Source organism: Penicillium waksmanii, assembly GCF_028829765.1.
Source record: "Penicillium waksmanii strain IBT 27052 chromosome Unknown utg000005l:1.0-5232799.0:1.0-5237142.0, whole genome shotgun sequence".
Classification (NCBI taxonomy): domain Eukaryota; kingdom Fungi; phylum Ascomycota; class Eurotiomycetes; order Eurotiales; family Aspergillaceae; genus Penicillium; species Penicillium waksmanii.
The window spans coordinates 4064484-4086605 of record NW_026643252.1 but is presented as its reverse complement, the minus strand read 5'-3'; the positions used below and the strand labels follow the sequence as shown (position 1 = coordinate 4086605).

The 22122-nt window shown below is 50.7% G+C and overlaps 8 protein-coding genes across 8 annotated transcripts; 5 read left to right on the top strand and 3 right to left on the bottom strand.

Annotated features, from left to right (window-relative positions):
• Positions 1–181: 181 nt before the first annotated feature.
• N7481_006436 (mRNA-binding ubiquitin-specific protease UBP3) lies at positions 182–2847 on the top strand (the record flags this gene model as incomplete). The annotated part of the gene is made up of 2 exons (XM_057265655.1): positions 182–733; positions 793–2847. 2 exons carry the CDS (start codon positions 182–184, stop codon positions 2845–2847), a joined length of 2607 nt encoding a protein of 868 aa, XP_057123375.1.
• Positions 2848–4434: 1587 nt separating this feature from the next.
• N7481_006435 (putative tRNA-specific adenosine-34 deaminase subunit Tad3) lies at positions 4435–6296 on the bottom strand (the record flags this gene model as incomplete). Its single annotated transcript, XM_057265654.1, has 3 exons — positions 4435–5992; positions 6049–6100; positions 6170–6296. 3 exons carry the CDS (start codon positions 6294–6296, stop codon positions 4435–4437), a joined length of 1737 nt encoding a protein of 578 aa, XP_057123374.1.
• A 915-nt stretch (positions 6297–7211) lies between these two features.
• Positions 7212–8360, bottom strand: phoB (regulatory cyclin phoB; the record flags this gene model as incomplete). The annotated part of the gene is made up of 1 exon (XM_057265653.1): positions 7212–8360. One exon carries the CDS (start codon positions 8358–8360, stop codon positions 7212–7214), a length of 1149 nt encoding a protein of 382 aa, XP_057123373.1.
• Positions 8361–9671: 1311 nt separating this feature from the next.
• N7481_006433 (armadillo repeat protein) lies at positions 9672–12783 on the top strand (the record flags this gene model as incomplete). Its single annotated transcript, XM_057265652.1, has 3 exons — positions 9672–9972; positions 10040–11745; positions 11800–12783. 3 exons carry the CDS (start codon positions 9672–9674, stop codon positions 12781–12783), a joined length of 2991 nt encoding a protein of 996 aa, XP_057123372.1.
• Positions 12784–13166: 383 nt separating this feature from the next.
• N7481_006432 (putative fructosamine-3-kinase) lies at positions 13167–14287 on the top strand (the record flags this gene model as incomplete). The annotated part of the gene is made up of 2 exons (XM_057265651.1): positions 13167–14119; positions 14185–14287. 2 exons carry the CDS (start codon positions 13167–13169, stop codon positions 14285–14287), a joined length of 1056 nt encoding a protein of 351 aa, XP_057123371.1.
• A 217-nt stretch (positions 14288–14504) lies between these two features.
• Positions 14505–15462, top strand: N7481_006431 (uncharacterized protein; the record flags this gene model as incomplete). Its single annotated transcript, XM_057265650.1, has 4 exons — positions 14505–14620; positions 14686–14690; positions 14763–15332; positions 15449–15462. The coding sequence occupies 4 exons, from the start codon at positions 14505–14507 to the stop codon at positions 15460–15462; spliced, it is 705 nt and encodes a 234-aa protein (XP_057123370.1).
• An 807-nt stretch (positions 15463–16269) lies between these two features.
• N7481_006430 (putative cyclin) lies at positions 16270–17768 on the top strand (the record flags this gene model as incomplete). Its single annotated transcript, XM_057265649.1, has 5 exons — positions 16270–16598; positions 16676–16757; positions 16812–16940; positions 16995–17316; positions 17371–17768. The coding sequence occupies 5 exons, from the start codon at positions 16270–16272 to the stop codon at positions 17766–17768; spliced, it is 1260 nt and encodes a 419-aa protein (XP_057123369.1).
• A 418-nt stretch (positions 17769–18186) lies between these two features.
• N7481_006429 (class I SAM-dependent methyltransferase) lies at positions 18187–19917 on the bottom strand (the record flags this gene model as incomplete). Its single annotated transcript, XM_057265648.1, has 9 exons — positions 18187–18289; positions 18359–18974; positions 19034–19059; positions 19131–19256; positions 19307–19348; positions 19413–19442; positions 19517–19579; positions 19748–19797; positions 19876–19917. The coding sequence occupies 9 exons, from the start codon at positions 19915–19917 to the stop codon at positions 18187–18189; spliced, it is 1098 nt and encodes a 365-aa protein (XP_057123368.1).
• Between the last annotated feature and the right edge of the window lie 2205 nt (positions 19918–22122).

The following is a 22122-nucleotide window of genomic DNA, read 5'->3' as shown; positions in this document are numbered from 1 at the left end:
ACTCCGATATACCCAACCCCCCTTCGAAACATCCACTCGATTTCGGTAAAGGCCAACATGGCTGCATAAATGAAAATTAGCCTTCAGGTTTTTGGATCATCTTGATTTTCATAGCGCATGGTTGCCGTTGAGGCAGCGCGTGGCTGAACAAAGGCGACAAACTATCTCCAGCCTCGTCAAGATGAACCACCACCTGCCCCCGATGCCCCATGGGCAGCCGCCTATGCCGCAGTCGCGGCGGCAGCAGGACTTCTCCTACAACCCTGGTCATCCCAACATGCGATCCCCACCTTACATGGGGTATCCCCCACACATGAACGGCATGAATGGTATGAACGGCCACATGCCTCCAGCATATTCGCCTCAACAATTTCCTCCTTGGTATCCGCCTTATGGTCATATGCAACTTCCTCCTCGTCCATACCAAGCCCAACCTCATTACGGCCCTATGATCGTGTCTTCCTACCCGCCCTCACAACCGATCATGGCACCCAACCATATTCCTCCTCATTCACTACCAATGCAGCCGAGGACATCAACGCCTTTACAACCCAACATGTCACCGTCAGTACATGCGGTTCCTCTTCAACCTGAAATGCAAGATCATACCGTTGTTCCCGTGCAACCGCCTCAGCACTACCCCATCGCGACTCCACCCCCGCGATGGGAGCCGAAGACTATCCCGGAGGCTGAAGTTGCCGTTCCCGAACCGAAACTTCCTTTTGCTGCGCCGGTAAGCTGGATTCAAAACCGAACCAATATACGTCTAGTAAGATCTAACATTGTTTATAGCTGCCCTGGCTCTCAGTTCCCGAAGTGTCTTTCCCGCCAAGACTGCGAACCAGACGCCGATCGGTTCGTCCTTTGTTGTCTGCCGTCGAGTTCCCCAAGAAAGATGGCAAACATATCATCGGAGAGAGAAACGATTACGAAGACGCGAAGACTGTCGAAGTGAAGCCTGCTGATACTGCTATTAATGCGATCTCCGAACCTCAAACACCCACCACTTCTATTCCCCAGTCGGAAGCAAACTCGACACAGCCAACCACTCCATCTTCAGCAGCGAAATCCCAGACTACACAGAAAAGTACAAAGCCTGCGCCTGTTGTTCCTGTTGTGCCAAATGTTCCAGGAACTCCTCGTCGCCAAACTACCAAAGACACTTCTAGCGTTGGATCTGAAACGCCCAAGTCGGCCACTCCTGATGCCGAGCAGACACCTTCTGTAGCCACTGCGGAAGCCTCAGTCAAACCGGCTTCGCCTGTGCGCGCAGCACCTAAGTCCTGGGCCGACCTTGTTCGCTCCAAAGCAGCAGCAGCAGCAGCCGCCGCCGCCGCCGCCAGCCCTGCCGCGGCCGTTCCAGTCGCCACCGAGTCAGGAGCGTTGGCCGCACCGAAAAGCGAGTCTCTTGGAGATGTACTGAGCAGTCTGGGAGAAGATGTCACCCAATATAGCGACAAGATCGCTTTCCTCGAGCCCCGAGGACTTGTCAACACTGGAAACATGTGCTATATGAACTCCGTCCTGCAAATCTTGGTTTCATGCGTCCCATTCCATCAATTCCTTGAGCATGTTGGTCGCCGGGCTGTGCACAGCTTCAAGAGCGACGTGCCTCTCATCGATGCCTTGATCATGTTTATGAGAGAGTTCCGTGTTATCGATGCTGCAACTTCAGAGGACCAATTGAGAATGCGACTGAAGCCCACCGAGCTTGAACAGTATGGCGAATCCTTTGTTCCTGAGTTTGTTTATGATATGATTCGACAGCTCCCTCGCTTCAGGGACATGCGACGTGGTCACCAACAAGATGCACAGGAGTTCCTAGGTTTCCTTCTCGAGGAAATGCACGAAGAGTGTGACCGTGCCGCGAAATCGAAAACCGCTGCTTCCCAAGACTCCACTGAGGGATCTTCCGGAGACGGGTGGCTCGAAGTCGGTGCTAAGCAAAAATCAGCCGTGACTCAGTCCTCTGGTCACATCGCTGCTGAATCTCCGGTCACTAGAATCTTTGGAGGCAAGTTGCGTTCAGAGTTCAAGGTTCCTGGTAATAAGACATCTGTTACTATGGAACAGTACCAGCCCCTGCAGCTCGACATTGGTGCCCCTGAAGTCCACAATATTATTGATGCCCTTCGAGGACTCACCAAGCCTGAAAACATTCAAGGCGATTTCAACTCCTCCCGCGGTCCCAACGTCACAGCCACTAAGCAGATGTTTATTGAAACTTTGCCCCCTGTCTTGATTCTCCACCTGAAGCGTTTCCAGTACGACAGTGTGACCGGTGCTACTCAGAAGATCTGGAAGAAGGTCGGATACCCCCTCGACTTGGAGCTTCCACGAGAAGTCTTCCCAGCCCACCGCCGCAACGCCATGAATGCGCAAGGTGGTCTCCCGAAGTATCGCCTCATGGGAGTCATCTACCACCACGGCAAGAATGCCAGCGGTGGTCACTACACTGTCGATGTTAGGCGCCAGGATGGCCGTGAGTGGATTCGCATGGATGATACTGCCCTTCGCCGTGTTCGCAGCGAAGATGTGGCGGAAGCTGGTGGCGAGGAAGATCCCAAGGTGCTTGCAGCTGCTCTTGAAAAACACAACAAGCAGGACAAGAATACTCATGCAAACATCTTCGACCACATTGACCAAGATGAAATCGAGGCCGCCGACAATGACAAGGGCTGGAGCCAAGTGAACGGAACTGGCTCCAATGGACACGCGAGTAAAAAGTCCGTCAATGGAGTTGCACCTCCTTCTGCCCCGTCATCTGGGGTGCGCACTCCCCTTGGAAGATACGGCTCTCGCGACAACAAGGTCGCCTACCTCCTCTTTTACCAGCGCCTGGCATAATTATGTCATTAAAAGTGGTCAGGATTGATGATTCCCTACTCAACTCAATACCCCCTCGACATTCTCAGCCCCTGTGGCTATATGAAATACGCATTTCTATTTTCAACATTTGTTTATTTGCGACAGCATCATACCCCACATTAGTGGCGCTTTCGATTTCACGCATGTTCTTCATTTACAAAGTTGCAGGGCACAAACCTTGTGCGCCGTCAACCGGCTGTAAATATCACGCCCGGACGACCTGCGGTCACACAAACGGGAGGGAGCCTTAAAGCTTGCCTCGAACACAATGAACACTGGCTGAAGCACGACGGCAAGAGTATCTATACAAAATCAGGGCAGGGCGGGCCCTAGTTTTCAAATATTTACCATCTTGCTTCGTGACTTCAGCACCAGCACCAGCTCCCCTCAGGACAATTCCCATTCGCAAAAAACGCGAGCAATACCGCACTCAACACCCCCAGCGGCAATTACGCAGCCTTACAACATCACCTGCATATCAACAACTCGAAAACACACCTACCTCCCTTTGAACACAACCACACCACTGAATACTAGCTTATTTGGGCTATCTATTACAAATATCGAACATAACAGTCGAAACCCTCCTACCAATACTACCGACCCTCATACCCTCCAAAAATTCCCAATCAAAACACAACGAACATACTCTCCACAATCTTCTTCCACCACCTCACTTCGCCGCAGAAACAAGCAACCCCGAACAGAATCCTCTACTCTCCTGCTCGCTCAGCTCGAGATCCCAAGTCCTCCTATTCCATACATTTATCTTTGCTACCATGGCGTGAGGGGATCAGGATCAACGACCAAGTCATGAATTTCATTGTCTTTATTTCTTCGCAGTCTTTCCTCCCCCCCCCCCTCCTCTTTCCCATAGATGGATACCGGAAAGAGGGGGGGGTAAGAGGCGGGGGGCGGGCGGGCGGGCGGTTTGTTTTGCTAGTGGGTGTTCTGTGATTACATTATCAGAGGTCGGTGATGGGATGGGATGGGATGGGACATCCCTTAAACGAATTCACTTGCTTATTGTTGTATTTTTGAATGAGACGAAAGAAAAGGCGAAAGAACACAGGATAAAGAAGGGAGAGAGAGAGGAGAAAGAACAGAGTCAATCGAATCGAAACCAGAAAGGAGAAGAAGAAGAAGAAGAAGAAGAAGAAGAAGAAGAAGAAGAAGAAGAAGAAGAAGAAGAAAGAAATTGGGGACGAGGGGAGAAGTTGCTCAGAGAAGAGGAAGATGATCATGATCATGATACTAGTACTATATGAACAACGTTCTAGGAAAGGACCGTGGCAAGAATAGGGCTAACAGGATGAGGAAGAGGAGGACCAGGACCAAAAAAGCATGTTTTTATAGCCCCAAAAAAATTTCAAAGGAAATTTTATTTCAAATCCTTTTTCATTACTGCGTAGTCGTAGTCGTAGACATAATTGCTGTGTTGTGCTAATCTTAATGCTAATGTTACATCTCATTCATGGTAATGCATATGGGGAATCGAACGAGTTAAACAGGACAGGACATGACATGACATGACATGATGGTGCACTCGGCACTAGCCTGAATGAATCAGGCATGGAAGGCGACATGCTCAGGAGGAAAATTCTCGTCAGCTTCGTCCTCGACAAACTCGAAGCCCAGGGCGCGCCAGTTCAATTCCTTCCTCCAGTGGAGGCCATAGTACTCCCGGTCCTCGCATGGGTGACAGGCATTGGCATTGGCGTCGACGTCTCCGTTCGCCAGGACAGCCTTTTGGGTCTCCATGGGTCCGGATGCAAGACCACCGCTCTTCAGACGGCCGGCGCGGGGGTAAATTACTGCCCGAAATCGGGACAGGAGGAGTCCCATGCAACAACAGATGCACGGCTCGTGGGAGAGATACACGTCTAGAGACGTGCACAGGTAGCCGCCCTCAGCCCGACTTCGGATGCGTGAAGTCGGCAAGCGGTCTCCCGACTCCTCAATTGGTTCCTGATGAGCCGGGGGAAGGCTCGCGGGGTCTGAGGGGGGAGGAGCGGGGAGAGGGGGAGTAGTGGTAGATGGTGGTAGTTCAACCTCTGCCAGGCCATCAAGGGAGACGGCGGCTGCCTCGGGGTTCGGCTGTGCGAACTTCCTCTTTCGAGGGGATACTTGGCAACTCGTCGCAGGTGAAGGGCGGTACGAGGTGGAGTCGTCGTCGATGACATGACTCCCAGCTTCGTAGAGGAAGTATTTCTCGAAGGCGCTGAGTTGGTTTGGCTTTGAGAGCTGGGGGTCCGTGTGGACGATTGGTTGACAGGTCATCGCCGCTAAGTCAACTTCATTCTCCGGGTCCTCCCTCCTCGACCGCGCAACCAGTTCAACAGCACGCATTAGCGCATGCAAGTCTGGGCCACCTTCGTGGTCCGAGTTGTACGTTTCGCATGCCGGGTTGGGTGCAATACCAGGATGCCTGTCGGCTTGGGAAGGTCCACCAGCTTCAGCTCTTGCAAAGCGACAGTCACCAGCGACGGCAACAACGGCCTGTGGCCAACGCTCTCGGCTATTGTAACCTTCTTCCCAGGCTTTCTCGTCAATCTGCGCTTCGATTCTGGGGTCAACGATCACCGCGCCTACACCGCGTCCGCGGCCCGACTGCTTTGCCTCCAGTGCGACCTCTCGTGCCAGAGACACGTAATATCCAGCACGAGGTTCAATGGACTTCTGGTCACGGTTGAGAGTTTGGGGATTCGGTGCGACGGTCGATCGAGAGGCTGCGGGATTGTAGGTGACGGGCCACAGAGACCTGGTCCACAGGTCGGCCACTTCGGCACTGGCAGGTGGATAGATGGGGATCTTGGTGCGGAAAATCGTAAGCTCTGGCGATTGTTCTGGGGTACTGGGGTTTGAGGTCTCCGGTGGTTCCTGTGAAGAACGAGAACGGGCACGAGGCACTGGTATGAACGGCTCGAGCAGGGCGCGCACAGCTTCCATATCAGGAAGAGAAATCCCAAGGAGGATAAAGATGCTTGGTGACATGGAAGACTTCTGAGGATAGGTTTCATCCACGAATTGCTTCACTGACTCTGGCAAATTGTCGCGCTTGCAGAAGCGGCGCAGATGATTGAGTGGGAGGGAAGAGTCGCGAGGGAATGAGGCATCGAGAGCTCTATAGCGAGGCCATTAGTGTTCTGTCGACAGTATAAGCATATGAAGTTGACATACTTGATCACTTTGGATGCGGATTTGATGTCGACTTCAGCGACATAAGCATCATCTGTAGATTGGAGTCAGTCTTGACGCGCCTGGGGACAATGGCGGGGTGGGGTTCGATTCGATCACATACCATAACCTTCAGGTGGGTTGACTTCTTGGATAGATTTGATAGGAACTACATGTCCATTCAAAGGCTGAATTGCCTCAACGACATCCCGCATGGAAACGGCGCGAGAGTCGTACGTGGATGCATCCATTGTTGTGAATAACTGGCGAGTGAGGGAAGGTTAAAGGAAGAGGAAGAGGGATGGAGAAAGGGAAGAAGTGAGGAAGGTGTGAAAAGACGACCACATGACTGGGGGGGGCGATGAGGAGGGGGCGATGAGGAAGGTGCGATGCCGCACAGGCAGGTGCGACTGGGGAGCGGCAGGTCGAGAAGCTGAGAGTACCTGAGAGCACCCTAGGCTTGCAGTGAATGTGAGGGTTCCTTTAAAGTTGCTAGTAGCCTACAGATAAGAATTAAGATTGAGGAGATTTGCGGCATCCCATGCCCTAAACCCCGCACCCTATGCCCTAATCTCCAACCTGGGAAAAGTACCTAAACAGTGAAGATCGCCATGTCTGAATGGCATTTGAAGTAGTACTAGTAGATTATTGTGTCTTGTAAATTGTTGATTGCGTTCTCAAAAATTGTAGAAGTGAGATAATAAAAAATCCAGCAAAGGCGGGAAGGAGGCAAGAATAAAAAGAACATTGACCATATTTTCATTGATAGACATCAGAACGCCGGATCATATTGCTAGTAAATGAAACGCTGAAAACATGATACAGAAAACCACCTCTTGTCCTGCGTATGCTGAGTAGGTAAGGCCACTCTAGTGTATCGCGCCAATTGATGCAGAACCCCAAAGATCACGAGCATGACGGGGTATTCATCAGATAACGCTCTCTGTGGATGCAAAACAATCATCGTTTTATTAAGACCGTGCCGCGGGTGGATCTAAGGGATAAAATGCTTGGATCAATTGGCTCTCACAACTCACATTCCTTCGCGCCACACTCTCGAGGCCAGCCCGAAATTGGTTCGTAAGGTATAATGGATAATGAAAATGGCGGGGAAAGAGAAGTGATGCGGCCATGGTTGAGCAAGTTCTAAGTAGCCCCGGGGCGTTCTATGCAGAAGGGGTGTTGGTATTGGTGTTGGTGTTGGGTGTCGTCGCTGCGACAGAAGAATCGTCGCCACTAGGGCGTTCGATTTCGAAGCCATCGCATCGTTCGATCAGGCTTTGATAGTAATCCACCAAGACCTCTGGCTGTGGAACGATGCGCCATTGCACACGGAATAGGAATTCCAATTCCAGCATGGCCAACTCGGTCATGCCGATACCACCCACACGGGCATATGTCTTGTTCGTCCAAAAACTGTCGCTGAGCCCTTTGCTGGCAACGGTTGCACTGGCGATCAGGAAACGATGGATAGTGAGACTGGAGACGGTGAATGCTGGGTATAGCGCACAGAGACGGTCAATGTAGTAGACCATGGCGAGGAGGATCGGAGGGGAGAGGGTGGCGTGGGTGGTGAGACGTTGTAGGTAATCCTGCACGGAGATTCGGGGTGGAGATCGAGAGTGGAAGCGCGTTAGTCGGCCTTCATTGAGGGGAATTTTGTCGTTGAATCGGATCAATTCCATCAGCATGCTGGAGATCAGCACCACCAGGTCGCGGGGGTCGGCGTGCTCATATTGAGCAGGCAAGACTTTTGCCTCCGATTCGGCGGGGCGCAGGCGCTTAGACTGCGACACTTGCCCCTCAGGATCACCAGCGCCCGCCGGGGCACCATCTGACGAGTGGTGATCATTCTGGCTGTTGCGCTTATTGGACCCCGAACCGTCTGGGGCGGGCATCGAGACCTTCGGATCGGAGGGATTGGAAGGGGGATTCACGGGGACCGCGGCGGAGGACGCAGTAGGGGGTGGGGGAGGAGGAATCATAGAATCGGAGACAGTCACAGTATCTGCGGAGCTGCTGGGGACAATAGAGGAATCGGCGGAAGCAGATGTAGACGCGGAGGCATAGGTATGGGTAGACGCAGACGCAGTGGCAGTGGCGGAAACAGAAGCGCGCCTGCGGTGACGGTCTGCAGGAGATTCAGGAGAGTTGGGATCGACGGTATGTCGATTCAACGCGGTCCGCAACTCCTCAATGGCCAAGCGTGAGGAGCGAGGACTATTGAACTGTGGAGCCGGGGGATCATAATGGCCCGCCTGCGGTCGTGGGGAACGCAGAGCGGTGGTAGACGGCGAAGGGGAGGAAGCCAACATAATGTTGATCGTTTATGGTTTAGTGTTTAGGGCGGGAATGCAGGAATTTGAGGCCCAGCGGCCGCTCGGAGTGCACGCTGGCACCACGTGGGCGCACGAGTCAACGGGGGCGGAACTGGAGGCGCTGGCGCACGGCCTCATCCTTGCTTAAGGATGAGTGGGTGAGACCAAAGGTGGAATTCAATCCGGGGTCTTTTAGCAATGTGGAGGAGGGGGTGGATGAGGTGGGTAGGGTGTATGATGGAGGGGGGAGAAGAGGAGATTGTATTCAGGAGGAATCTAAAAGGAGGAGAAGTCAGACGAGTACAGGGTTTTCCGCTTTTGCAATGAGGTAATGTAATACGCCTTGTACGTGGGGGGCGCGACATCTGATTACTCCATCGGTGTGAACTCCGGGGGGAGCCCTGTGGTCATTCTGGCTTGATTATTGGCTGTCCGGGCCGGATATGACAAAACGTGACAATACAGAAGTTACAGGGCTGGCTTCCGATCATGTGATGTATCGGATGTACTTACTATGAGTAGTATGGAGTAAATATGCGAAGTGAAAAGTGAAACTTAACAGGTGGTGGTATTGGCAGTGGCATATGGAGACATTGGATAGGTCAAGATGGTCTTAGGTCTAGATGATCAAGATAATCGAGATAACCTGGAGGCTCAACTAGAATCGACTGCGGGTCCAGGCTATGTCAGACGGTGGCGGTGATCATTGTTAGTGAGGGACTAGATTGACTAACAGTTATCGGAGTTAGTGTGAGTGGCGTTGGATGCAGCTAGTCTACAGTAGGTATCAGTGAGTTAGTGACTAGTACTACTACTACTACTACTCCTACTCGTATGTATACTAACTACTTCTAGTACTAGTCAATAGTTGCCTCAGGCTCAACGATGACAAGGTGGGTTACGTAACCACTTATCATAGCGACATGCGGAGACTGGGGGAACCTCAAAAGGAAGCTTGGGAGCTTAGGGTTACTTGGAATCTTGAAGGACAAAGCCAACAAAGGGTTAACCCTCCTTCTCTCCAATTAATACCCATACTCGAAAGAGTCCGGCTGAATTACCCTTCCAATTTCCCTCGACACCGTCGCTCGCCCGTCGGACACGCGACCTGACGCCCGAATCCGGCCTTCCCCTCTCCAACTCTCTTCCCCGTGTCCCGCTCATCGACCATACGGCCCCCCCATTCCCCCCGCGGCAATCCTTTTTTTCCTAGGCACGCGATCGACTTTCGCCCAGACCTTTGAATCATTCCCCTAAGTGCGCGATTTATTCGCGGACCTCCCACTGGGAGGCGGTGGTTCTCGGAAGATGACTCGAGCAGCGGTACCGCCGATTCTGTTGCAGCTGCACAGCTCGGACTCGGTGTCCTCACAGGCGGAATCTCTGCGCACCCTCAAGAACGAGCTGATCGGCCATGACCAACGCAAAGAAACCTATGTGACCTCGGGGGTTCTCCCCGTTCTTGCCCAGGTGCTTTCCACCTATCGACCTGGAGGAGTGGCTTCAGCAGATCCCAATGGATCGGCTCCGAATCCGGTAAACTATCGCACCTCCAGCGAATATGAGGCTTGTCTGCAATCGATTCTGATTGTGGGAAGCGTGGCGCAAGGTACGTGATGGAGCATGATCTATAGAATCTATAATGCAGCCCCAGATTGGCTGCTAATCATTTCAAGCAGGTGGCCCGACATTCCTCGCTCCGATCTTCGCCAGTGAGATCCTTTCTATCCTTCTCGCCATATTATCCTCACCGGATTGCCCACAATCTTTCAGCCTTCCTATATTGCGGCTGCTCAACACCATTGCCGATCGGCTACCATTACAAAGCCAGGAACAATGGCCGCGAGATATCCGCTTAGCAGATCTTGTATTCTCAAGCGAGAATGTCGGCGCCTTGAGGCGGATCATTGCACAGGACTATGACAAATTGAAAAACCAAGCCTGCATTGAGCTGGCGGCTGCTTTGATTGGGAAGCTGTGCTCCGAGGAGGTCCACAAAACAACACTAGCGGAATGCGGAGTGCTGGATGCTCTATCCGTCAAGTTAGCCTCTTTCGTGGTGGCACAGGGCTTTGTTCTACCCGGTGCCCAGTATCATCTCCAAGAGCCAGGCGCGCTGGGGGAATTACCGGCGCCAGCACCGGCATCTGCCCGTTTGGCGCCTATCCTTCGTGCAATCACGACCATCATCGAGCAATCGAAGTGGAGGGCGGAGCATTTTCTCTCCTCCCCTGGCCTTATCACGGTATTCCCAAAGCAGGTTCCCGGATTTGCCGCGGTCGATGTCAAACGAGGCCCTTGGGGCTCAACTTATTTGTCCGGTTCGGCAGTTCCTCGCCATCCTGGTGCAAACCCAGTGGACCACCTCCTACCGTCGGTCCCATTGACTCACGAGAAGTCATCCCCAAACTCAGCCAATTTTCCACCTTTGGGGAACTCCGGCTCGCAGCGTCGACAAAGTCATTCCTATCCTACCCCGTTTTCGCTGGCCGAGACGCCCTCCCCAGAAGATGACGAGAATTCAATTATCCCATGGCTGATGTGCATTCTCCGCTCAGAAACTGGGATTGCCCGCCTAATGGCTGCACGTTTGGTGACTGTCTTGTTCCGTCTAGGACTCGCCAGGAAGCACCGGGTCCCCATGTTTGGGTTTTTGTTAGTCCCGATCCTCATTCGGATGCTGGACCGAGACTTCAAGTTGCCAGATGAGCAAGGGTCCAATGATGATGGGCTGATCACACCCACGCAACGTGCTAAAGAAGAGGCGCCAGCCGTGTTAGCGAATCTAGTCATGGACGATCAAGAACTTCAAAAACACGCAGTCAACGGCAATGCGCTCAAGCGTCTATCTCAAATCCTCAAGGAAACATATAATCCGGTGGCGGAGAACCTACGTTCCATGTGGTATGCTGAGGGAGACAGCCCGGCCCGCGATCCTGAGACAGTGTCGCCGGAGTGCCAGCTTGGCCCATCTGGATACTCCCCCACAATGTGTCACATAATGCGATATCGCGAGAGCATTCTCAAAGCATTGGCAGCTTTGGTACCCTTCAAAGACGAGTATCGCAAGTCAGTGTGTGAGAATGGCGTGGTACCCTACATCATCGACTCTCTCAAGCCTCGACCAAGTGATGCCCCGGCTGACGCCATTTCCATGCCCAAGAACTCAGCAGCGGATGGCAATCCCACGCCAACACTTCTCGCTGCTTGCGGTGCTACTCGAATGTTAACTAGATCTGTCAGTGTTCTCAGAACAAGCCTTGTTGATGCAGGAGTTGCGGAGCCTCTGTTCGTGCTCCTGAAGCACCATGATCTGGAAGTCCAGATCGCTGCAACCGCGGCTATTTGTAACTTAGCCTTGGATTTTAGCCCCATGAAAGAGGTCAGTCAACTTTGTCTTTTTGGGTGGAGCATCTCATCTAACATATCCTCCCAGGCAATCATTTCAGCCGACATCATTCCAATTTTGTGTGAGCATGCCCATTCGCCCAATACCAAATTACAGATTGAATCCTTGTGGGCGCTCAAGCATGTGGTGTACAACACAGCCAACGACATCAAAATGAAGGTTATCGAGGGACTCGGCTCGACCTGGATTCGACAAATCGTCAGTCAAGACACCAGCAGTGCCGCTCGACGTAACTTGGACGAAGAAACAGACCAGGGCGCAAGTGTCGCTATGGGCCGAGCGAACTCAGCAGGCGAGCAAGTCGACATCCTCAACCCGATGGAGGATATCGACGGACTGACCGAGGACTTCAAAATGACCGACACGATGCCACCATCAAAAATGAATCTCGACATGTTTCTCCCCGACGCAAGACGAAGACGCAGGCTCGTTCTCCGTGGCACAATCGAACAGTCCACCCAGACAAGACAAGACGACATCGCAGTCCAAGAACAAACCTACGATCTAATCCGCAACATAATCTGCGGACCTGGTGCAAACGAGATGATCGACTTCCTCTTCAAGGAAGTAGGCCAGGAAGAATTCCTAGATGCGCTCGCCGATAATCTCCGCCCTCGCAGTATCCAACTTGCCCACCGCCGAGAGAATCCCACTCGCGCCATTCAGGTCCCCGTCGAGATTCTTAGCTCCGTCAGTGCTTTAGTCATCCACATTGCTGCTGGCCTCCCGCGTCACCGTCAACTGTTGGTATCACACAAAGACCTTCTAGTGTCGATGGTCGGTCATTTCAATCACCCGCATCGCGAGGTCCGAGTTAGCTGCGTCTGGGTTGTTATTAACCTAATCTACGAAGAGGATCAGAGTGACCATGAGGGTTGTCGTGAACGAGCCGCCCGGCTTAAGGAGTTGGGCGTTATTGAGCGGTTGGTTAGCCTTGAGGAAGATTCTGATTTGGATGTGAGAGAGCGGACGAAGACTGCGGTACATTTGTTGAATACGCTTACTTCATGAGATTGTATTGTTTGGGATGTTGATTTAGCCATGGGATGTGAAGTATTGAAGGCGTTTTGTTTTATCGATGAGTGTGCATAGGTCAGTTGAGACAGTGCAAAAATGTTTAGATCGCATTCAGATATCCATGATATTATCTTCAAGCTAAAATTCGACCCAACCTTGTAAGTGACTAGTAACTACCTAGTTGATTATAATGATGCCCACCCTGGTGGTGCCTCCACCTTCAAATTCTTATCAATTGTGTGGGGAAACTAACGTCATAGTACTTCACAGCCAACTTCTCATCCCTGCGAGAATATCTACCTCGATACTGTAAACCACCATCTTCATTCCTCGAATCCTCCTAAGTCACATACAATAATACCCCAAAAAAATCAATGATGTCTCCAGTCCCAGAAACAATCCTCCGCGCCCTATCCCTCCCCAACAACTCAGAAGCCAGTCTATCCACTTCCGGCCTAGGCTCCGGCTTCACAAGCACAGCAACCCTGCGCGCCACAATCCCCAGCAAAACACAGGACGCAGAAGAACGAAAATACTTTATAAAAACCTCCTCAGACGGTCAAGCCGCCGAAGAAATGTTTCGCGGCGAATACGAATCGCTAAACGCCATCGCGACCTCTGTACCGGGATTTTGTCCACGGGCTCTGGCCTGGGGCCCGTTAGAGGAAGGTAGTAACAAGAAATTCTTTCTTGTGACGGAGTATCTCGATTTACGTGCTGGGGGTCGGTTTAGCAGTAACGGTGATGACGAGAGTAGTACTACTACGCTTGCCCATCGACTGGGGAAACTACATACAACGCCCGCACCGATTGATGTTCAAACCGGTCGTCGAAGATTCGGATTCCCAGTCCCAACATTCTGCGGCGACACGAAGCAGCCGAATGTCTTCCGGGATAGTTGGGCAACCTTCTACGCCGAGGAGCGATTACTTACAATTCTCGCGACGTCGGAGCATCGCAATGGTTCTGATGCGGGGTTACGTGAGCTTGTGGAGAAAACTGCGGACAGTGTTGTGCCACGATTATTGGGCGATGATCATCTTGGATATGATTCCAATGGTGAAGGGGAGGGGATAGTGCCTGTTGTCATTCATGGGGATTTGTGGAGTGGGAATGCTGATCGGGGGAGGATTGTGGGTTCTGGTCGTGAGGATGGAGCTGGAGATGTGGTTTATGATCCGTCGGCTTGCTATGGACATAGTGAGTTTGAATTGGGTATTATGCATATGTTTGGTGGGTTTGGGTCTAGGTTCTTTGATCGGTATCATCGGGTTGTGCCGAGGACGGAGCCTGTGGGGGAGTATGAGGACCGAGTGAGGTTGTATGAGCTGTGAGTTTCGCCTTGTTCCTCTCTCTCTTTTTATATTGGGTCTTTGATGTTAACCTTATGATCAGGTACCATCATCTAAATCACCATGCTATTTTTGGGGGTGGGTATCGCTCAGGTGCAATGTCAATCATGGAAAAGCTGATCCGGAAGTATGGCGACGGAAGGTAAACAGAAGGTATCCCTTTGGACAGCGTGCTAGAAAGGCCAAAATATCCAGGTATACAACTGGTATTGGATTAGAAATCATAGTACTTATGGCGAATATCCCCGCTACAATGATGTCACAATTAGTAGCTTTTAAAACAATGCCGGATGAATTCCGTTCTGACATTCCCAACTCCCTACTATATTCAATTTCGACATATCGCTAAATATCCGAACCATAATGCCTGCGCACCCCGATTCTGATATCTACCCAGAGGCCAGTGGCCCTGCCAAAGTGCTGGTCGACAAGCACCGCGCCGAGCAGCCGCTGAAGCTGTATGCGGGGTGGTTTTGTCCGTGCGTATCCTACCCCAACTAACTATTGTGCAAGCATACCTAGAAATGCAGGCTAACAAACGCAGATTCGGTGAGTGAAGAAAACTACTATTAACACTGCTTTCAGATAGTCTGGATATAAAACAAATCTAACCATCACAAGTCCAACGCGTCTGGCTCGTCCTAGAAGAAAAGCAAATTCCATACGAATACATCGAAGTCAATCCATACAACAAGCCCGATTCGCTCCTTACTCTGAACCCCCGTGGTCTAGTCCCAACACTCTCATGTCCAACAGAGCCAAATCCACAACCACTCTACGAATCAAATGTGATACTCCAATACCTTGAAGAAGCCTACCCAAACCATGGCCCAAGTTTCCTCCCAGAAGACCCTTACTCACGGGCTCGAGTCCGCATCTGGATCGACTACGTGACATCCCGAATAATTCCCTCCTTCCACCGCTTTCTGCAGTACCAAGTGCCATCTGGAACTGGTACTTCTCCATCCCAAGATGCAGGGCTATCGCAAGTTCGAACAGAATTCCTCAACCACCTAAAAGCCTGGACGAAAGAAATGCATCCGGACGGGCCATTCTTCTTAGGTTCTGAGATTAGTCTCCCCGATCTTGTGCTCGCGCCGTGGGCGGTACGATTGTGGGTATTTGATGAGTTTAAGCACGGGCTGGGAATTCCGCTGGATGGAAATGGGGGCGAGGATGAGGCTGTTTGGCGTAGGTGGAGGAAGTGGGTTATTGCTCTTGAAGGAAGGGAGAGTATTCAAAATACCACGAGCGAGAAAGTGCACTATTTGCCTATTTATCAGCGCTATGCGGATGATAAGGCTCAGAGCGAGCTGGCTAAGGCTACAAGGGCTGGGCGGGGAGTTCCATGAGTGGGCTTGAGATTTTCACCTGTTACTGAGTGATGTGATGACTTAATCTATCTTTCTAGGGGGGGACAAGTACCTACCTAAGATGGAATAGATTAGCCAATCTGCTATATTTTAGGTAGGTACTAGTCTGATATTAGAAGATGGTCAATAATGGTAGACATTTAGGGGTTAGAAACTTTTGTACTGTAGTTTTGTCCAAATTTGTAATGGAACACTAGTAATTTTGGACTCAGAAGTTACAGGCGGTTAGGTTAAATACCCCTATTTAGAACTACTGACCACCCTGCGCCTATGGAGCGCCGTACTAAGGTTATGAAGCGGTAGTTATGAACAGCTTTTCACTGGCTCCTGTTATTGGCAGTGAATATAATCTCACCAACCTCCCATAGGTATCGGAAATTGACCATGGTTCCATTTTGGTGGATTGCCTAGCTCTGCAAGTAAATAAGAAATAAGCGATTTATAATTCCTAGAGCATGATTAGCCCCAGGCATAGTAGATCGTTTCTACCATCGAGTTGTTGTTGATTTACTTCAAGTTGTTGCCGTTTAACCGGGTTACTCTCTGACTCGAGCATTCACCTTTGGAGATGAGCGAAGCAACCCAACCCAACCCAGCCAAACTATACCCTTGCAAACAAAACCTCAAAATTGTTTGACCCTGTCTCTTTTGTTCCTCATCCATAACTTCATCCATAACTCTCATCCTATTGAATATTGTACACTTCGGATCAGCATTCTTCCGCACCCTGACGACCTGTTCATTATCAGCACGTGATGATGGAGGATATCGAATCGACAGCTTCCAGCGACTCTTCCACCCCCGCGTACACAGAGGAGTCGCTCTTCAATCGCATCCGGCGCCCCTTTACTGCGATGGCACACGCGACTCGGGATGAGCGGGCTCATCCTGGCTCGGAAACAGATCATGGCCCGCCCGAACCTCCGCCTATCCACCCGTCCTTTGTCCATGTTGCCAAGCCCTACCTCTTCGAGCAGACAATCCAGGATTGCATCCAGGCGATGGGGTTGGATGCCACGCGAGAGGCATCGCAGCGTCTGCAGGGAGTGACCTGGATTGACAATGTGCGCAAGGCCCTGCGGTTGTACGTTGAGATCCCGAACCGAGAAGACTTGTAACGATGGCGTGAAGTGAAGCGAAGTGAAGCTAACGCGAGTACAGGCCGATCCGGACCTTCAATACCGCCGTCCTATATTACCACCGATACCGACTGGTGCGCCCAGATAATGAATATAGTTTTACGGTGGGTTTATGTCGCTATTTTGGAGAAGAAGCCCCGGTCTGACGTCTTTCGCAGGATACCGCGGCAGCGGCACTTTTCACCGCGTGCAAGATCGAAGACACTTTGAAGAAGTCTCGTGAGATCTTATGCGCGGCACACAATCTTAAATACCTACCCTCCGAGCATCTTTCGCCGGACGATCAAGTACGCCGCTCTCGGACATACACAGATAGGATTATTTGGTTGACAAGTTGCTAGGCTTTTGAAGCGAGTTCTCGAGCCATTATTGGCCTGGAACGACTCATGCTAGAGTGCTCGGGCTTCGATTTCCGTACCCGACACCCCGAGAAGACCCTGGCAAAGATGTCATTGCAGTATAAGGCGGGCTCCAAGGTCTCTTCTCTAGCATATCGAATTTCGCTAGACCTCTATCGAACATTTTCCCCTCTCAAACAGACGACACCTACCATGGCTCTCGCCTGCCTTGAACTGGCAGGACGGCTTCTTGACGAGCGAATTGAGGATATTGAGTCAGGAGCGGACTATGCGCATTGGAAGACTAGTCGCACTGAAGTGATGGGTAAGTGGATGATATCTATACTCTTACTTGACTCATACTAATGATCCTGAATAGAAACGCTCTTCGATCTCCTCGAGCTTTACACCGACTACCGTGCCTTGACATCCGTGGGACCCGAATTTCAAGCGCCACGTTTCTTGACTGTCCGTATCCCGCTTAACAAAGAAGCCAATTCTCAGCGCATCCCTCGATACAACCAATGGTTCGACCGACCTCGTCAGCAAAATGTTTCCGCGATTGACGGATCCAACGATAAACAACCCGATACTCCACAACGTCCCCATCATCCTTTAACCCCAGTTGCAGCCAACGGGGATCGCCTCGGAGCGAGTGAGCGCGGTCGCGACGCAGCTGTACGATTCACGATCGATTCCCAGTGTGCCGCGGATGAGAAGCGGCAGGTCGAGCCTTACTTCAAAGTGGAGATGGAGGAATATGAGGTGGAGGTTTAGTGGGATCGATGCCCCGCCGCTAGCTTCATCGCGTCGACTCATCGCGTCGACCTAAAGGAGCTTTTCAAAACTTGATGATACCCTAGTTCAGACTACCATGATTTTAATGCAACCAGTTTATTAGCATCAGTGCTTACTTTAAGCCAGACAGCTTCGTATGAGTATATTATGAATATTTTCAATTATATCACTTGTGTCTCGAATCTCGAAAATGGTTGCTATAGACTTCAGAGTCGAGTCGTTTTGCGTATTCGACTCAAGATGCAGTGACTCTCTCTGCCCTTGCAACCCACCGGGTATAAAATCGTGAACAATGCAGACCCATTAAAAGGAGGACCCGCAGTAGTATGCTGTATTACAGAGAGAAAGCCAACCAACGCCATTTTGCCAGAATTAGATGCGAATAACCATCCGTCCGTCACTCATTACTAGTCACGGGCCTTGACTGCGGTGACTCCGTGGTAGCCTTCATATTTTGTGAAACTTCGCCAGGAAACGGTTTGCGCGCCCATATCCTCTTCCTATAGAGTTTGTTAGTCACTTCAAAAAACGAACAAACTGTCCATCGCTGAGATAAGGGCTTCACTTACGCCCTGTGATATGTGTGATAGGCGGGATTCTTAATATCATTACGCATGCGCGCGCAATAAACATAAACCTCCTCCTTCTTCCAGGGCTTCGGTGCACCAAACTTGGTAAGCAACCACATACACCAGCCCTCAATCCCAGACATCCAATGCTCATAGTTCAGCAAACCAGCCTCCTTGAACTTCTGATGTTTGGCCCAGGGTCCAATGGGCCACTTGTAGTTCTTTTCGTGCATTTCGATGAATCCCTTCTCCCGAATACTGCTCGCCATTGTGAAAATGACGTCGCAGGTTCGACCTGCACGCTCACCACAGCCACGCACATTGGGCCCCCATTTCGCGAGCACGCTGTCTTCGGGTAAACTGCCGTCGTCGCATTCAACAAATGGCCCAACTTCGTACTGCTCGATCCAACCGCCGGGCTTTAATTTGTCGTAGCATTGTTGATAAACGCGATCCCACTCCGCTTGGTCGAAGGATCCGATCATGTTACGCATGCGGATGAAGTCGAATGGTTCCCGCCAGGTCCATTCCTGTAGCACGTCGTCTACTTCGATCGTACAGTTTGGCGGCATCCAGCTTATGGGTGGTGGATAGAGATCCACACCGCGAACAATACCTATGCTAGGTAAGCGTATTTCTTTTGAATATGGAAATTTGATATGGGGAGGAACCCACTATTCGGGAACATATCGGCCACATCGCTGGGAAACAAATTAGCTTTTTTGCTCTGAACAACCTTGGAAGTTCAATTTCGTCTCGGGGATCATCATACATAACCCATGTGCCCATTCCGGTTCCAATATCTAGAATATGAAGGGGTGCTTCCTTATCATCTCCGCATGGCGCGCGGAAAAGCGGATTTTCTCGCTCTGAGTCTAAAATGAGATCCACCAGGTGTCTATAGATGATTAGTCGACTTTCGACGGATATCCCGGGTGAGGGGCTTACCCTGCTTCGTACGCCTCGAATTGCTGCTCATCTGAGGGAAGACTGATAAGGTATCAGTTTGATTTGCCCCTTTTTCGGGAGTAGACCGAGGGAGTCATTTCCTTACCAGTATTCTTTATTTCTGAGACTTTGATATCTGTATACTTAGTTAGTATAAATTAACCCGTGGGGGGAAAAAATGTATAGTAATTCTTAAGATTAAATACTTACCTCCTGCCATTTTCCATCAGCCCCCGATAAATCGAAGATTTGATGGATGTGGTTTCTCTGAGCCTAAATGCGGTTGTTAGACCCGATGAATACGCACAGGCCAGCGGGCACGCGCAACGCCCCGCGTATCCGAGAGGGAAAAAAGAAAAGAAAAAAGGAAAAAGAAAAGAAAGAGACAAATCAAAAAAGAACATCACAAATGTGTAAATAGAAGAACGAGTTAATACTTACGATACCCAGTCATCACCACCGTAGGCACTGTCATTCTCGATTTCGGGATCCTGGACGACATCTCGGTCAGCTCACCGCAATATCCCGACAGTTTGGGTCAGGTTTCCGTCATCGCATCACAAACATACCACGTCGATCGATACCCCGTCAGAGATGGAGTGGTCAGTCATGCCGACCGGAGGGAAGGCCACAGCTAGTGAACCCTTTGCTGGAGTGGGGTGGCAAACAAAGGCGATGCGAACTTGAAAAAGGGGACTCGGAGATCGGAGAGGGTGACAGGAGATGGAGCTGGGCGGGGAGGGAGGTTTAAGAAGGTAGATACGATACAATGTATACCAGTAACCCGGACCGCCCGGTTCCAGCATTAATCGACGAGACGTTTAGGCGGTCGAAGGTTATAAGACCAGCCATTCGGGGCCAGAAAGGTTTCTTAGGCGAGAGGAGCCCGGGTAGAGGAGTCGTCAATCCACAAGAAGAGTGGCATTCCTTGGTGTGTTTGGCCAATGATGCGTCCGCCACGGTGGAGTCTTACCACTCTGTCGGTAACCCACTGGGGACTGTCTTTGGGCACGGATCAGAATGGTTGAGGGTTACAAGATGGAGATCTCTCGTCAGAGAGTTTTTTTTTTCTCCCTCTGCTCCGTATTTTCCTCTTTTTGCGTGTGACGTGGACAAGTTATACCCCGACCCGACACGATGGTTCTATAGTATGTCCACATAAATTAGGTACTAATTAGTACTTCGGATATACAAATATGGACACGATGACAGTGGCACACAGTATAAACCTTACCAACGATCAACAATTAGCAATCAGCAAGCATTGACCGACAACACATTTGGTCGATCCATTTTAATCTCGGGGTTCCATTACCAATTCTCTTGCGTTGAGAAAGGTCCAAACCCCGACAATGAACTTTTCCCACAACAAGGTCAAAAACACTCGTATTCGCCCGGCCCAGCCCCTATAAGAACCTTGTTTCAGGCCTAATCCCGGCTTTAACTTCAAACTGCCTCCCCGGAAAATGCATAGTGAACCATGACCCCTGTAGCACCCTTTCGGTTCTATATGTAGGAGCCGAAGCCCAATTTACCCGCCCTCATTCCTAGCCTACCTAGCCAACACCACCCAGTGGTCACGGGGTGTGCATCAGAGACAGCTAGATCCGATTAGCGATCGCGTTGAAGAATAGCTTAACCCCCCCTGCCAGCTATACCCCGCGTTGTAACCCTTTCCACCTATCACAGCGCGTACTCCCGAGGTGGGTGGGTTGGTACTTTGGTATATGTAGTTTCCGAACAGGGATTAATGATGAATCACATCGTCTGATTTGTTATACCTAGTGAAAATGCGGAGTCTAGTTTTTGCAGGCATGCGACACCTATGAAGATCGTGATCACTGAAGATAGAGTAAACACTACATACGAGTATGCCTCGCGCCCCCTAGTATCGTTCTGCAAAATTTACCCAGCCTCAATGTGCTGTCAGTTGACGGAGAATTTATTGTCGAGATCGGATATTTAAGGGTCTTGAAGACAATATCTCTAAAGGCAAATCAGAAACTCGTTGCGCATTCTTAACAGGCTTGTCTGTGAAGAGACTGGCAAGGAACACTTTGAGAGAGGGGATACATTGACCGCTTCAACACCCAGACTAAATTTGAGAGTAATTATTGGTGGCTACTCGGCCAACTTTGGAAAGTCCCAATCTCTTTCAAGTTAGGACCAATGTTACGATCCTGTGGATTTTATTTCGAATTAGAGTATAGACAGGGATTATAAAGTAGATCATATCCATCGTTCTATTATCTAGGCTAGAATGTAATATCTCCCCCGGTCGCGTAAGATTAAAACCTACCATTCGCCGGTTGCAAAATCTGCAGATCTCTACGTCCACCACTTTCCATAGCACACCATCGAGTCATGCGCGAGCACTCCTTCAACTTGGCTCAACTCCTATTCTGATCATACCAGTTAGCCCGTAATTCCAACCAGACAGAGTGACATGATAACAAAAATAAATTTGATAGAGCAGCTTCTTTCAGAGACCCGTCTTGAAACGTAAGGTGTTTTAGGTTTCCTCAAGATTTCTTTGGTAAGGGAAATCGTAGGTCTTCATCACCGAAGCTGCGATCGCACCGCGCGATCATGGGGGAATATAGTGTATTGGGGGGGGGGGGAAAGAAAGGGGCGCGTTCGTACCTGGACCAGTCGGAGCGTTCCCGCCAGTGGGGTAAACCACCGCGGGAACAAGGGTGTGGCGCGGATTCATTTTCCAGGGCCATGATATTCGTATACTCAGGGCCAATGGCTCTGAGTAGAGAATAAGGGGTCTTTTTGCCCCGGTCACAATTTATCGGCCCATGGGGCGATAT